Consider the following 14006-nt stretch of genomic DNA (forward strand, 5'->3'; position numbering starts at 1 on the left):
GAACCCTGAATCTCAAACTCGTAACTCGCAACCCCGAACCCTTGAACCTTAAACATGAAACCTAAACTCCAAATCCTTGAACACTAAACCTAAATCTTAAACTTCGAACCCTAAACCTTAAATCCTAAACCCAAACCTTGAACCTGAAATTTGGGATTCAAGGTTTAAGATTCGAGGTTCTGGATTTAAAGTGAAATAATAACAAAAATTATGTGTCAATTACATGAAAAGAATTACAAAAAAAATACTTTTTTAAAAATTAGTTGTACAAAAATAAAAATATTAACTTATGAAAAGAAATAAAATAATTAAATTTTGTAAAAGAAGAAAATGTTTGTTTATAATTTAAAAAATTAATTATTTTAAGTAATTTAATTAAAATTAAATTAAGTTGGAGAAGATATTATATATAGATGAGTGTATAATAATATTTTGTTATCTTTAAAATTTAATGACGTGGCACTATTTTATTGGTGTCTAAAAACTATACTTTTTAGAATGATCTTAATATAATTTATTCTCTTTTATTAAATAAAAAATAAAAAAATATTTTCAAATAATTTAACTTATTTTAATTAAAAAATATTTTTATAATTTATCCAACCAAATTAGCTTGGGATATCTCATCTAATCCATTAATAATATATACACGTAAGACAATGTGGATAGAGAAAAGTAGAACAGCCATGGACTTTTGTTTGATATTCTTTTATCCAAAGTCAAAGATAATAAACTAATAATTCTATTTTCTGCAGCATAAATTTACGCACACATATGACATTATATATGTGTTGTTTTAAGAGAAAGAAGATACATGAATGTCAGTAATGAAGCAAATTTCGTGTGAAGGGCATAATATTTATGGATGGAAAAGGACTACACCTGTTGATAATTCTCCCTCATATAAAGTATAATGGAGGCAATCAATCGGTACTTGTGACAGTGACCATTGAAGGATGGTGGCACATGCCCTGCTGTCGTATCATACCTTCAATGGACGCTCCGATGCTCCCGTACGGATCACCCAACGGCTCAGATTGTCTCTCCTCCAAACTCTTCTTAACTCTCCCTTTTCTCTGCTTTTTGTTTTATTGCTGCTTCAGTACAACCCTATACCCACGCTACTGCTATGGAAGAAGAAGAGGAAACTCTCTCATTTCCTTCTTCTTCCAGTTCCCGACCTTGAGATCTAAAATGGGGTTCCCTTTTTTCTTTCTTTTGTTTTAAAATTTCAGGGTTTTTCGTTATTTCCTCTGCCAATTGCTGCATGAGTGAAGGTTGGGATTTTTGTTGGATTTTTTTTTAAATTATATTTTAGAATAACAACACTTCAATTTCGTTTTTTTCCCTTCTTTCAAACTAGAAACTAAGCTTGATATGAAGCTTTCATCATCAGGCCAGGGTCAGCAGGCTCATGAAGGTATTCTTTTCTCTCTCTTTATTTTGTTCAAAAATTTTGAAGTGTCACCTGTTCATGTAGCTAAATCTTGATACATTTGCATGTAAATTTTGATTTCTTCATTAATCGAATTATAATGAATGATTGTTAGGGGAAAACAAGTGCTTGAACTCAGAGCTATGGCATGCCTGCGCTGGCCCACTGGTTTGTCTACCAACTGTGGGGACCCGTGTGGTCTACTTTCCTCAGGGTCATAGCGAGCAGGTTTTTTTCTTGTTCTTTTTACTTTACTAAATCTCTCTCTTTCTTCTTTCTGGGTCGTAGTGACGTTTGTTAGTTCCAAATACAATGCAAAATGTGATCAATTTGCAGGTAGCAGCCACCACTAACAAGGAAGTTGACACCCACATTCCGAATTACCCCGACTTGCCTCCTCAGTTGATATGTCAGCTCCAAAATGTTACCATGCACGTAAGTTCTTTTTCTTTTCTCTTCATTTTCAGTCATTCAATGCCTCAGGAGTTAAAAACACTTCATGCATGTCATAATCTCAGGCTGATGTTGAGACAGATGAAGTATATGCCCAAATGTCGTTGCAGCCTTTGACGCCTGTAAGAACCATTGCTTTCTTCATCACTTCAATGTACCCTTTTTGGTTTTGTTTTATATGTTTTTTCTTTTTTGCCCTCATCTATATTTTTCATGTAGGAAGAGCAGAAGGATACATTTCTTCCTATGGAGTTGGGAATTCCAAGCAAGCAGCCAACCAATTATTTCTACAAGACACTGACAGCAAGTGACACTAGTACCCATGGTGGTTTTTCTGTTCCTCGTCGTGCGGCTGAGAAAGTCTTTCCGCCGCTGGTAGTTGATGTCTTATATCTCTACCTTTAAACCGGTTTCATGGTGCTGATGTGTTTTTTCTTTGTTTGCAGGACTTCTCACAGCAGCCTCCAGCTCAGGAACTTATTGCAAGGGATCTTCATGACATTGAGTGGAAATTTAGACATATATTTAGAGGTTAGTTTCAACTGCTGGTCCCATCAAAACCATTCTCATAGTTATAATCATTTATAGATGCTTTGTTCTTTTTTCCTAAATCTCCAATCCACCTTTCCTTTTATGTGTTTGAAATTTTCTCTCTACCCTGTGGATCTCTTTATCTTTATCAGTCATAAAGATTTTTTCATAGAATTATAAATTTATGATTGGTGTAAATGAGGCATTTGACTTGTGGTTTGTGCCTGTGTTCATGTTGAATGGCATTTCCTTGGATTTCGGTTAATGGAGATGGATTGGGTTTGGTTAATAGTACTTGATGGTTCAAAAAAGAGAGTTAACAGGGTCGTATTCTTAGTCTACCATGCAACTTACTTTGTATTGAAGTCTTTCAAAGTGCCTAGTGCATATGGTTTTAAGTCATTTTTTTTATCTCCTTAGCTTTATGGTTGGCCTTTCTAGAGATACAGTGCTTTTGATGTATTTCAACTTGGCTCCAAGCTAAATTTAGAATCTTTGGCACAGAAATAAAATGTGGATCTTGTGCAAAATCACGGTAATAATTTGCAAAAATGAAGATTGATACATTGCTTTAGTTGAACATCAACTTTCAAATGTTAAGGAACCTTGAAGCCATAGATTAGTTGAAGATGCTGACAGACCCGGAAGATCAATGTGCTGCCAATTAAGTTTGTGATACATACTTTAAGAGAACGTGGAAGTTGCTGCCACTCTGTTTAGTCATTATTGCAATATGTAATTAGATCCAGATATAAGTTTTCACCATAGATAATGAAAATCTTGTCGCTAAGTGGTTTAACTCCGCAAGGTTTGGAACTAACAATTGTTCGATAAACTTAAAAACTCAAAAGCATATCTACTGAAGTTTTCATATCCTAAATTTTGTTCTGAGTTGAATACTTTATATGTTCTATGTATCTGAGGTTCCTAGTTTAGTGCATTCATTTGATATTTTCTGTAATGGTTCTTTTGTGCCTGTAGTTAAGGGAACTATGGTTCCATCATCTTTTTGTAATCTGCTTTAGATGTCTATTTAGTGACAAACTAGGTTTTCTTTCGTTGGACACTAAAAGTATATATCTAGTAGTACAACTATTAAGTTGATGTGGTGTCACACAACTTGCAGGACAGCCTAAACGCCACCTTCTTACTACAGGCTGGAGTGTGTTTGTTAGTGCCAAGAGACTTGTTGCAGGGGATTCTGTTCTTTTTATTTGGTATTCACTTTCCTTTTTTCCTGCTCATGCTGCTGAACTTTTTTTCCCCAATTATACCCAGTACTTGTAGTTTGTTGGGTTACTTGTCAATTTCTGTCATAGGAATGAAAAGAACCAGCTTCTTTTGGGAATTCGCCGTGCCACTCGCCCACAAACTGTAATGCCATCATCTGTTTTATCTAGTGATAGCATGCTCATTGGACTACTTGCTGCTGCAGCTCATGCTGCGGCAACTAATAGCTGCTTTACAGTATTTTATAATCCAAGGTGGTGATGATTTCTTACCTCTGATTTCTTCTTTATGCCTTATCTGTAACAAGTTTGTTTTTCTAATATGCAGGGCTAGCCCATCTGATTTTGTAATACCCCTTTCAAAATATGTCAAAGCTGTTTTCCACACACGTGTCTCGGTTGGGATGCGTTTTCGGATGCTTTTTGAGACAGAAGAATCAAGTGTTCGTAGGTATTATAGTTCTTAATGGTTCATTTAATAGTATTTTAGTGGTTTATCTCATGCAATTCTATTAATTGCTCCTGTTTATTTGTTTCATGTTCTTGAAAGCCATCTCTTTATTTTAACTAGTATTTTTTTTTCTTCTGAATTTGTGATATGGTGGCAAATAACTTGTGTATGTATACAAAAGATGGGAAATTAGGCGGTGTTTGCAAGTGTACAAGTCAAATTGTAATATAGTTTGTTAGTACAACAAAGTATTGAGAGTACTCCAAGGGTTGTACCCAAGGGATTGCAGTTCGGGGAAAACTGCTATTAAGCCAATTACCGAAAATAATTATTAATCTACTTGAGTCACGAATTAGTAGTGTTAAATTGAAAGCAAGATGATAATAATAATAATAATAAACTAATTAAACTGAATTAAGTTTAAATCTAATACTAGATTAATATGTCGACTTTTCCTATTCCTTGGTTTAACTACGTGAGCTCCTTTAGCCTAGGCTGGGGTAAGGTTTTCACGGATAGGCAATACCGATTTCAGGTTCATTCCTACCTATATAACTTCCTAGGGTCTTCAAGCCTAGGGTTTTAAGTTTTTCTTATCCCAATCAATTGATCCGCTAAGAAACTCTACCTTCCAATCAATTAATTAGGCGCAAGATATAAATAAACACAAATTATTCTAGTATTTACACAAACATTCTATTAACCCAGTTAATGAAAGAGATATAAATAATAGAACAAGAGGAAGAGATGCTCATGGATTTATCGATGAAAGCGTGGTTCCGGAACAATCTCCACTTGCGAAAGTCTCACTTTGAAATAGGATCTTCCGATTACAAGAACATAAGGTAAACTAAATAAAACTAAGAACAAAATAAAAACTTAAGAATAATTTTGGTCTCCCTAAAATTGTGTGTTTAATCTAGTTACAATGACCTTTATATAGGATAAACTCGGAATATTAAAGTGTCTAAACTATCCTTGAAGTATTTAGAGTTCAACTAGGAAAAATATTCCTAATTGCCCTAAAAAATGCAGCTATCACATGCAAGGATTTTTGGGCTGTGCAGAAGTTGTGTTGCAACATAGGCCTGCGGTGTTGCAACATAGGTCAGTGTCACGACAGAGCAGGTAGTTTCGCTCCAGGACTTGTTTTTGGTTCTTTCTTCGTTGTTGCGACATCGGTGTCTTGGTGTCATGACATAGGCAGCAGTTTCGGCCCGAATATTCATCTTTAGCTCCCGATTTGTCCTACAAGACCATGTAACCTTATTTGGATATCTAAGATGTAATAAAAACTGCTACAAAATAGAAATCACTACTTCGAGCATGAAAACATAAATATATACCAAGATGATTTGATTTATTATTAAACAAGCTACAATTATATGTAAAAAGATTTAAATAATAGTGTAATTTGTGGCAGATCATAAAGAAACAATACCACCATTTTAGTCACTTATGCTGCTGCTGATTTCAATTATTAGGTAAAAGGTTCATGAGAAAGAAGCATAGTCCTTGTTTAGTATTTGAAACTTTTTTTTTTAATTTTACCTTAAAAGAAAAGTGGATTTCAGTACAACTAGAATAACGGTTCATAAAACTTTGGCTGTTGCACCTTGCTTTACTATTCCATACCACATTTTGTTATTTATTTGAACTTCAGGATGGTGAGAAATAATGTATATTAGGTCAAGGTTTAAACTTTTCTGTCATAAGATGTACCTGAATTTTTATGCAAATTTATCTTAACCGATAGGTCATGTCCAAACCTAAAATTCTCATGCACATAGGAGCAGTTGTGTTTGTTTCTTTTTTCTTACTGAATTATAATTTATAGGTTGTTTGGCAATAGAGAGATAAGGGATTGGATAAGAGGAGCTAATCTCTTGCTTGCTCTCTCTTTTTTTTTTTCATTGGAAAAGAAATCAAAATAATTTTGTTCAGTATACAGAATAGTTAAAACTTCTTTTGAAAAAGTTTCTTATGCAGATATGAAACCTTCAAGAACAAATTAAATTATAAATTCAATTAGTAAAAGTAAATATTGACCCAAGCTATATTTTTTTAGGATAATATGGACCGAAAAGAGAGCAAAGTTCAAGATAAATACAAGGAGAGTGACAACATAAATTATAACATCACATGCTTTTGGAGTATCTAATAGAATGTAGTGTTGATACAGATTGATTATGGTAAGAAAAACTATTTTTAGATAATATTGAGGCTTCAGAGAAAAATGAGACTGTATGATACAAAAGAGACCAAGGGTTGATTTTAAGAAAATGGGAAGAGGTAAGAGATGAAAAACAAAAGAATGATGGAAGAAAAGTGAGATGGAAATAATCAAGAACGGAAAATGTGTCATGGAAAAGCGGGGGAAATGTTAAAAGTGATTATAGGTATTTTCCTGCAAGGTGCGAATCAGGAACGCTAGTATGATTTTAAAATGTTATATTTGTTAGAGAAGATTGCTTAATGTGGGAACTTTTTGACATGAATACAAATTGTACTCTTTGCCTAAATGAAATACTGGTTTTAACAAACATTATTCAAATTTTTTTGCTAGTTGGAGTTTGTGGTAAGCTTGCCATTGAAAGTGCACTCTTAATACTTCAATGCATAGCTCTCAATAATGTGGCACCAAAGAGATGCTGTTTTATGTTGGACCATTTATTTGTTTATATGTAAATGTCAAATTTCCCCTTCTCCAGGTATATGGGTACAATAACTGGTATAAGTAGTTTGGATCCTGTTCGTTGGCCAAATTCCCATTGGCGGTCTGTGAAGGTAATTGCTAGCATATTTATGCATGGATTTTTTTTATGGTTTGTGATAATATGATTCCATATTCTATTTTATTTATGCATGTGTAAAAAAATACACTTGCATTTAATATCCATGATTTATAGTTTGATGTCTATGATTTCCAGAGACTAGTTGGATGATTATGTGAAGTTAGAATCTTGTATTAAAGAGTGTTTTAGGTGGGAGGATTATCCAATATGGGTAGAGATAGCAAATACATTAGTTTGGTAATTTCATGTTTAGATCATTCCAAGCATAAGTTAGTTTCAGAAATTTTAGATTTTTCTTGTTAAAGCATGCAACCTAACACCAATTGGTAATAGGTGGAGGGGCCTATCTTTAATATAAGATCATTAGAAACTCATACTCGACAGATCTAGGATAATAAAAAAGGGACTACCTTATTATCAAAAAGGGTTGTAATTGAGCTGCTAAGCTTGAATAATGAAAAGCTTGAGCTTGAGCTCGAATTCTATTTGAAACTCGCAGCTCGTTATTGGGCTTGAACTTGATTATCATGTCCTCAGCTCAAGTACAGCTGAAGGTGAAATTGAACTATTTGCACTTGGCTCAATTGAATTTGTTTACTCGATTTACAAGCTCAAATTAAGGAAAACAAGAACATGAAATCTTGAATAGCTTGCGAGAATAGTCTCTCTTACAACTCTATTGTCAACTTCACTTGGGGTTAGGCAAGAAAAACAACATAAATGAACTTTGATTCTGATATCATGGTAAAGCATCTTACATAAAACCAATTTGAATAGGAGGGACCCAACTTTAACAGAAAACCATACGGAACTCATTACTTAACTGACATGTGATAAACCATTTAACTTACCAATTATTTTTACCATTTCAACATGATATTAGGGTCCATATGGGCCATTTTGAGTTTAGTTGTTTTGGGTTTGACTTGTTTTGGGTTTGGCTTATTCTATCAGATTTTGAAATCTAAATAGAATAGCAGTAATGACAGCTGTTATTTTGCAGTAGTGCTGCCCACTTCCACTGCCATTCGCCAAATAGAGGCTGCAAATCTAATTCATGACTCAGGTGGCTTGTCATGTCTGCAAATAAGAGATTTAATAATGGATAGCGGAAATGGTATGCCATTATTGTTGCTACATTGGTTTTGTTTAAGGAACCATTGGAGGGGGTGGTGACTGTGGGAGTTCATGGCAACAATGGGTGATTCAGGGTTCCAAAAAAGCAGTGAAGAGGAAGAGAGAGTGGTGGGAGAGGCATACTAAGAAATCAACCCATTTGGAATAGTGGATGGCAATGGAAGTGGAGGTTGTTCTGAATTTGAATTGTAGATCTAGGCTTTATTTAGGTGATTTATAAACAATTGATTTTTGGAAATAATTTATTTTCTTTTGTTTCCTATAAGTAACCCAAACAAAAAATGTGATAGAGAATGTGGCAGCAATTGCAATTTAAATCCTTGCATTCTGGATTCAGATTTGTGCATGTAAAATTAGAAGTGCTTTTGTTGACAGATTAGTCACATCTGCAAAAAATACTGTGTTAACAGATTAGTAACAGCTGCCTATACAGCAGTTCTATAGGCTTTAACCCTGTGATTTGATTTTGTTTTGTTTTTGTTTTCTGTAATTACTCTAACCTTCCTTAGGCTACACCTTAGTGTATAAATAGCCATGTACTTTTTATCATTATACACACAAGAAACAGAAGCCATTTCTTCTCTACAATTCTTCTCTATTTTTTTTTTCCAAAATTCTTTGCTTTCAACATGTCCAAGAACCTGAACTAGATTTGATCCTCAAAATTTTCAGGTTTTTCGAAATATTCAAACCCTAGAAGCCCAAAAAATAGTACTCACCATCTTAGTTTTGTCATTCTTTCACACCACCACCCTCAAAGAAGTCGGAGCACCTTCGCCAGCCAACCCCAAAGTTTAGTCAGTGCATCAGCCTCACCTGGGGTGCATAGGCAACAGTTTATTGAAATTAGTTCTAGACTTTTTAATAGGCAACAGTTTATTGAAATTAATCATGCTTTAGATTTGATTTATTTTCTATTTTGTAAAAGGGTTAATGTAATTTTTGGCCATTTAACTTGACAATTAGATCTACTTTGGTACTTGTACATTTTTTTAGTTCATTTTGATATCTGAACTTGGCAAGTAGATTCTTTTTGGTATCTGAATTTGGATTTCGTCAAGATCTAATGATGTGGCATCTTGAGATTGTGCCCTATCATCAAACTTTTACATTTTCCAAATTCATAGGCCTAAAATGGACCTAGTTGCCAAGTTTGGGAGCCAAAAATTACATTAACCCTTTGTAAAACTAGCTTCTTGCATTGACCATTCTCTTGTTGCCTCTCTTTGTTTCTCCTAGGAAAAAAAATATATTTTAGAAAAAAAAGGAATGCAAAAAAAAAAAAAAGAAGAAAGAAATAAAAATCCTAGAGTAAAACCATTCAAGGGTGAGGTTACAGACTTCCAAAAACTTGATTTTTCTGTCAAATAAGTTTGCCGTCCAAACTCCATCGTAATCCCTACATTACTCCAAAAACTTTTGTTTTGTTCCCAATCTTTTCTCAACTAGTTTTGATTGAACTTTAAACCAGACCTTCTAGTAACTTAGTAACATATTTAATCCATTCTAGTCCCTTGTGGGTTTGAGTGTCCTTAGAATTGGGAAGAATATTAGAGATGCACTTTATTCTATAGTGGCCTTAAAACCAGGGTAGAAAGGTGTATTAGGCTTTTGTTATTAGCATGTTTAATATTGTGTTGTCTATCATCAATGGCTCGGATAGGATAACAATAAAGTACATTTTATTGGCATCTGCATCTGTTATATCTATTTGTATCAAGTTTCTAACGATTTGAACTTATGTCCCAAATTGTCTTCCTAGGTTTACCTTTCTTTGTATATATCTATTTTGTGAGTTTTGGGAAGATAATACTCATGCAAAATGCTTAAGGTTTTCCCATCAGTACTAGAGTTACCTTAAGTCCTGTTAGAATGCATGGCATTTTACATGACTCGGAATTTGTTTTTACTTGCTCATGAAAAAGAGAAGTTTTTAAAATTTTCAACTGAGTTTGATTTCCTGCCCACTACTTTGTGTAGGTTGGTTGGGATGAGTCAACAACAGGTGAGAGGCAGCCAAGGGTATCATTGTGGGAGATTGAGCCTTTAACAACATTTCCAATGTATCCATCTCTATTTCCCCTCAGATTGAAACGCCCTTGGCATCCGGGTTCCTCATCTTTGTTTGGTATTGTTCTTTCTAAGTTTATATCCTGAAGCCCCTTTTTGAAGGCTGGAGTTTATTTTTAATTTAATGTATTTAAGATTGATTAACCTATCTTGTTTTGGGGTGTGGAATTAAGATTTATAGCTGCCTTAGGCGAGAGTGTTTAACTCTTCCAGAAGGGGAAGAGAGAAATGTGGGGAACTAAAGATAACTTTTTTCCTGTTTTACAAGAGCCTTGATTAGAAGTTGAGGGATGACTCTAATGTGGTAAGATTTAAGTTTGATGATCGGGCCTGTGAACTTAAGATTGTCAAAATGTGCATTCAAAGCAAGATTGGAACCAGTCTTTTGAACAAAAGCCTTTCCAATTCTTGATTAAACTTGTATCTGGTAATTATTTTCTCTTCAAGGGTAGGATGATGTGCTACCTAATTTAGAGCTACATGGACTTGGGTATGAAGGTGGATATGGGAATGTGTCGACATCGGTATGTTCATTTTTTTTTTAAAAATTTCCATGTGTTGGAAGGGTCCTTGGAGGTTCATATCTTCATACTTGAGTTCAAATATGCATCGAACATGGGTGTTGGATATGGGTATTTCAAGAAAAATGACAAGTCGGAGCGACTTTAGAGATATTTCAGATGCTCTGCCAGTATTTAAAGTCCATTAGGCTGTACTACTATATGCACAAGTGATTTTCAAAATCAAAGAAAATGATTATCATCTGGCTTATATTGGTTTTCACTGCTTACCTTAACTTGTACAGTTCGATCATGATTAATGGTAACATGCTTGTTACTATTGGGTTTTTTTCTTTAACGTTTCCCTGGATATCTTGCATTATAGTTATATTCTTGCAGATAACAGAGATGATATATCTAATGGGTTAACGTGGCTAAGGGGAGGATCTGGAGAGCAAGGACTACAATCTCTGAATCTTCAGTCCATCTGCTCACATCCATGGATGCAGCAGAAACTAGATTTGAGTTTCCCTGGAAATGATTATAATCTGCAGTACCAACATATGCTGGCCAATGGGTTGCAGAACTTGGGAAGTGGGGATCTGCTGAGACAGCAGTTGCAGCAATCTTTTCAATATGTTCAACAGCCAGGCAGCCATAATTTACTGTTGCAGCAGCAGCAGCAGCAGTCTGTTTCACAGTTAGTTCCACACAACATTGTGCAGGCACAGCAATCCCAAATTCTAATCGAGGGTTTTCTCCCAGTCCCTGGACGGGAACAAGTAGGCAATCAATCGGAGGAACTGGCTCAGCAACAGCATAACACGACTCAAAGTGATCAGCACCAGCAGAGGCGGCCGGTGAATGTGCCTTCATCATTTCTGAAACCAGATTTTATTGACTCAGGATCTGGTCCCCCTGTTCTGGATATGCTGGGTTCATTGTGTCCTGAAAGCAGTGCAAATCTTTTGAACTTCTCCACAACTGGTCAGTCAATGCTAGCTGACCAGTTACCCCAACTGTCCTGGGCTCCGAAGTATGCTCATTCAGATGTAAATGCCTTTGCTGGCTCAACATCAGGTCCACAAGTTTCTCCTGGAAAAGATGCTACGATAGAGCTAGATATTGGTACCTCTGATGCTCAGAATTCTACTGTTTTTGGTGTTAACGACGATTCATTTGGCCTTCTACTGCCCACCTCAATGCATGGTTTCAGTACATCTTCAAGTGAAGCTGATATGCCCTCAATTCCATTAGGGGATCCCTCATTCCAGAATCCTTTGTATGGTTGCATGCAATACTCTTCAGAGTTGCAGAGCACAGGGCAAGTTGACCCACCAACTTCATCTCAAACATTTATCAAGGTATATGAAAAGCGATTTCTAAAATGTATTTTATATGTATCATAGTTTGCTCAAGATCATAATAATGATCTATGTCTCTGTTTTCCTGTAGGTTTATAAATCAGGGTCGGTGGGGCGCTCATTGGACATCTCCCGGTTCAGCAGCTACCATGAGCTGCGAGAGGAGCTGGCTCAGATGTTTGGAATTGAGGGGAAGTTGGAAGACCCTCTTAGATCAGGCTGGCAGCTTGTATTTGTCGACAGGGAGAATGATATTCTTCTCCTTGGAGACGACCCATGGGAGTAAGTATCTATTATGGTTATAAATTAGTTAAACTCCGCATGCATTCATGGGATGCTAGTTAGATAATTCACAAGTGAAGAACTCAGAAATGAATTGCATTTCAAACCATATCCCCATTATACGCATGAAATTGAGATCATTTTTATACGCCTCTATTAGATTGGATCTTTTCATGGTATTAAGAGTATTATCCCTCCATCCCCCACCCTCCAAAAAGAACTTTTTTATGTTTTTTCCCTCAATGAGTTTGACCTCCTTTTCCCTAGTGTATTCTTTTCTATCTGTTTACTTTTTTCCCTGATTGACACTATTGGTCTTATTTCCATTTTGGAAGAGTTCTTATAAATTTTAGTTTAAATTACTTTGTTCAAAAGTCAAATCAATTAAAGTTTTGATCGTTTTAGATTCAGTCTTTTAATAGATTAGGTTTGTGTAATTTGGGGTTTGAGCTAAGCTGTTTTGGGTGGTTGATTTTTTTGGTTTCCCAGCCATAGCCAGTTGGATTAGTATTTGAGGTGTTTTTCAGATTCAGATCAACTTTTCGTGCAGTAGTTTAAACTAATTGGGGAAATACAATCATCTCTTCTATGACGGCTTAAGCAACTGTCTCATCATGTACATATATCCTTTTACACTGGATTATAATGTCACGAGTCTGAATCATGTTTTTGAGTTAAAAACTTAGGACAATTTTCCTCGCATTTCAATGACATTTGATTGATTATCATTTCGGCATTTAAGCGCACTAATGCATGGTTAAATTTTGTTTGGATAACCAAACATGCAGGGCATTTGTGAACAATGTTTGGTACATAAAGATACTTTCACCAGAGGATGTGCAGAAGATGGGATAGCAAAAGGTGGAAGCCTTATTAGCCAATCTTGAGGTCAGGAGATGAATAGCAGCAGGCACTGGCTCCGGTGGCTGAGATCATGTACGAGTCTGTGTGGACTGTACCTGTTTGTTGAGTTGAATAAGAATAAAATTGCTGTGGATTTTTGCAGTATCCACTCCTAGTGTGAACCACCTCCCTACTGATGTGCAAGCATTATTATAAATCAGAACCTGACTTGATTAGTGACGACTTTTTGTTATATCATAATGGTTATGGTGTTTACATGCTTTACTTGCAAAGTTTCTTCTGAGGCTTGCATTCATCAATATTAATGGGTACTTTCTAGGTGATACGGAATGAGCTGGATGAATATGGAAGCGGATCGTAAAGTTTGTTGAAGTCACGGATTTAACTTAGAATTTTAGGCGTTAAGAAAGAAATTTGGATTTTGATGCAACTAAGGTTGTGTTCTTCAATGCTTTTTAGATGAGTTTTTTCATTAAAAAATATTTTTCCTAAAAAGTAATAAAGAACAGACCAGTGTAGAAAATTTTTCAACTTATTTTAAGTACTTATTTACATGTCAAAAAGCAAAAATTTTTAGCTTTTTTCAGCCCCAAAATGCTTTTGGTTGGTATTTTACTTTTTTTAACTATACTTTTTTTTTTGACGAGTAAAGGAGGGGAGACCCTAAGCATTCAAGCCCTAATCCACAGATGGAATTCTGATGGGGCGAATTTTGAGAACACGCGAGGCGTCATCATCGAAGACCTGCTTTAATAACTCTAGGCATTCCTCCAATGTTTGGAGGCCTCTGATATTGACATCAGCCATACGAGCTAAACCATCCGCAAGCATGTTTTCCTCTCTAGTTCCATGAGAAAAAGTAACACGCCAATCACGATTGATAAGCTCCATAATA

At 35.4% G+C, this 14006-nt stretch overlaps 1 protein-coding gene across 1 annotated transcript; it reads left to right on the forward strand.

Annotated features, from left to right (window-relative positions):
• The first annotated feature begins 769 nt into the window (after positions 1 to 769).
• Positions 770 to 13375, forward strand: LOC107954826 (auxin response factor 8). Its single transcript, XM_016890510.2, has 15 exons — positions 770 to 1277; positions 1364 to 1420; positions 1551 to 1663; positions 1772 to 1870; positions 1954 to 2010; positions 2108 to 2263; positions 2335 to 2419; positions 3546 to 3636; positions 3739 to 3903; positions 3977 to 4099; positions 6811 to 6886; positions 10012 to 10159; positions 11001 to 11965; positions 12057 to 12247; positions 13036 to 13375. The coding sequence occupies exons 1-15, from the start codon at positions 1268 to 1270 to the stop codon at positions 13100 to 13102; spliced, it is 2403 nt and encodes an 800-aa protein (XP_016745999.2). The 5' UTR covers positions 770 to 1267; the 3' UTR covers positions 13103 to 13375.
• The last annotated feature ends 631 nt before the right edge of the window (positions 13376 to 14006 follow it).

The sequence above is a fragment of the Gossypium hirsutum genome, chromosome D07 (assembly GCF_007990345.1).
Source record: "Gossypium hirsutum isolate 1008001.06 chromosome D07, Gossypium_hirsutum_v2.1, whole genome shotgun sequence".
Classification (NCBI taxonomy): Eukaryota; Viridiplantae; Streptophyta; class Magnoliopsida; order Malvales; family Malvaceae; genus Gossypium; species Gossypium hirsutum.

Excerpts from the sequence above, each read along its gene's own strand:
- LOC107954826 (XM_016890510.2), top strand. Across the intron at positions 3,637-3,738 it reads GATTCTGTTCTTTTTATTTG|GAATGAAAAGAACCAGCTTC; the intron begins GTATTCACTTTC and ends TTTCTGTCATAG. Across the intron at positions 6,887-10,011 it reads CCCATTGGCGGTCTGTGAAG|GTTGGTTGGGATGAGTCAAC; the intron begins GTAATTGCTAGC and ends TACTTTGTGTAG.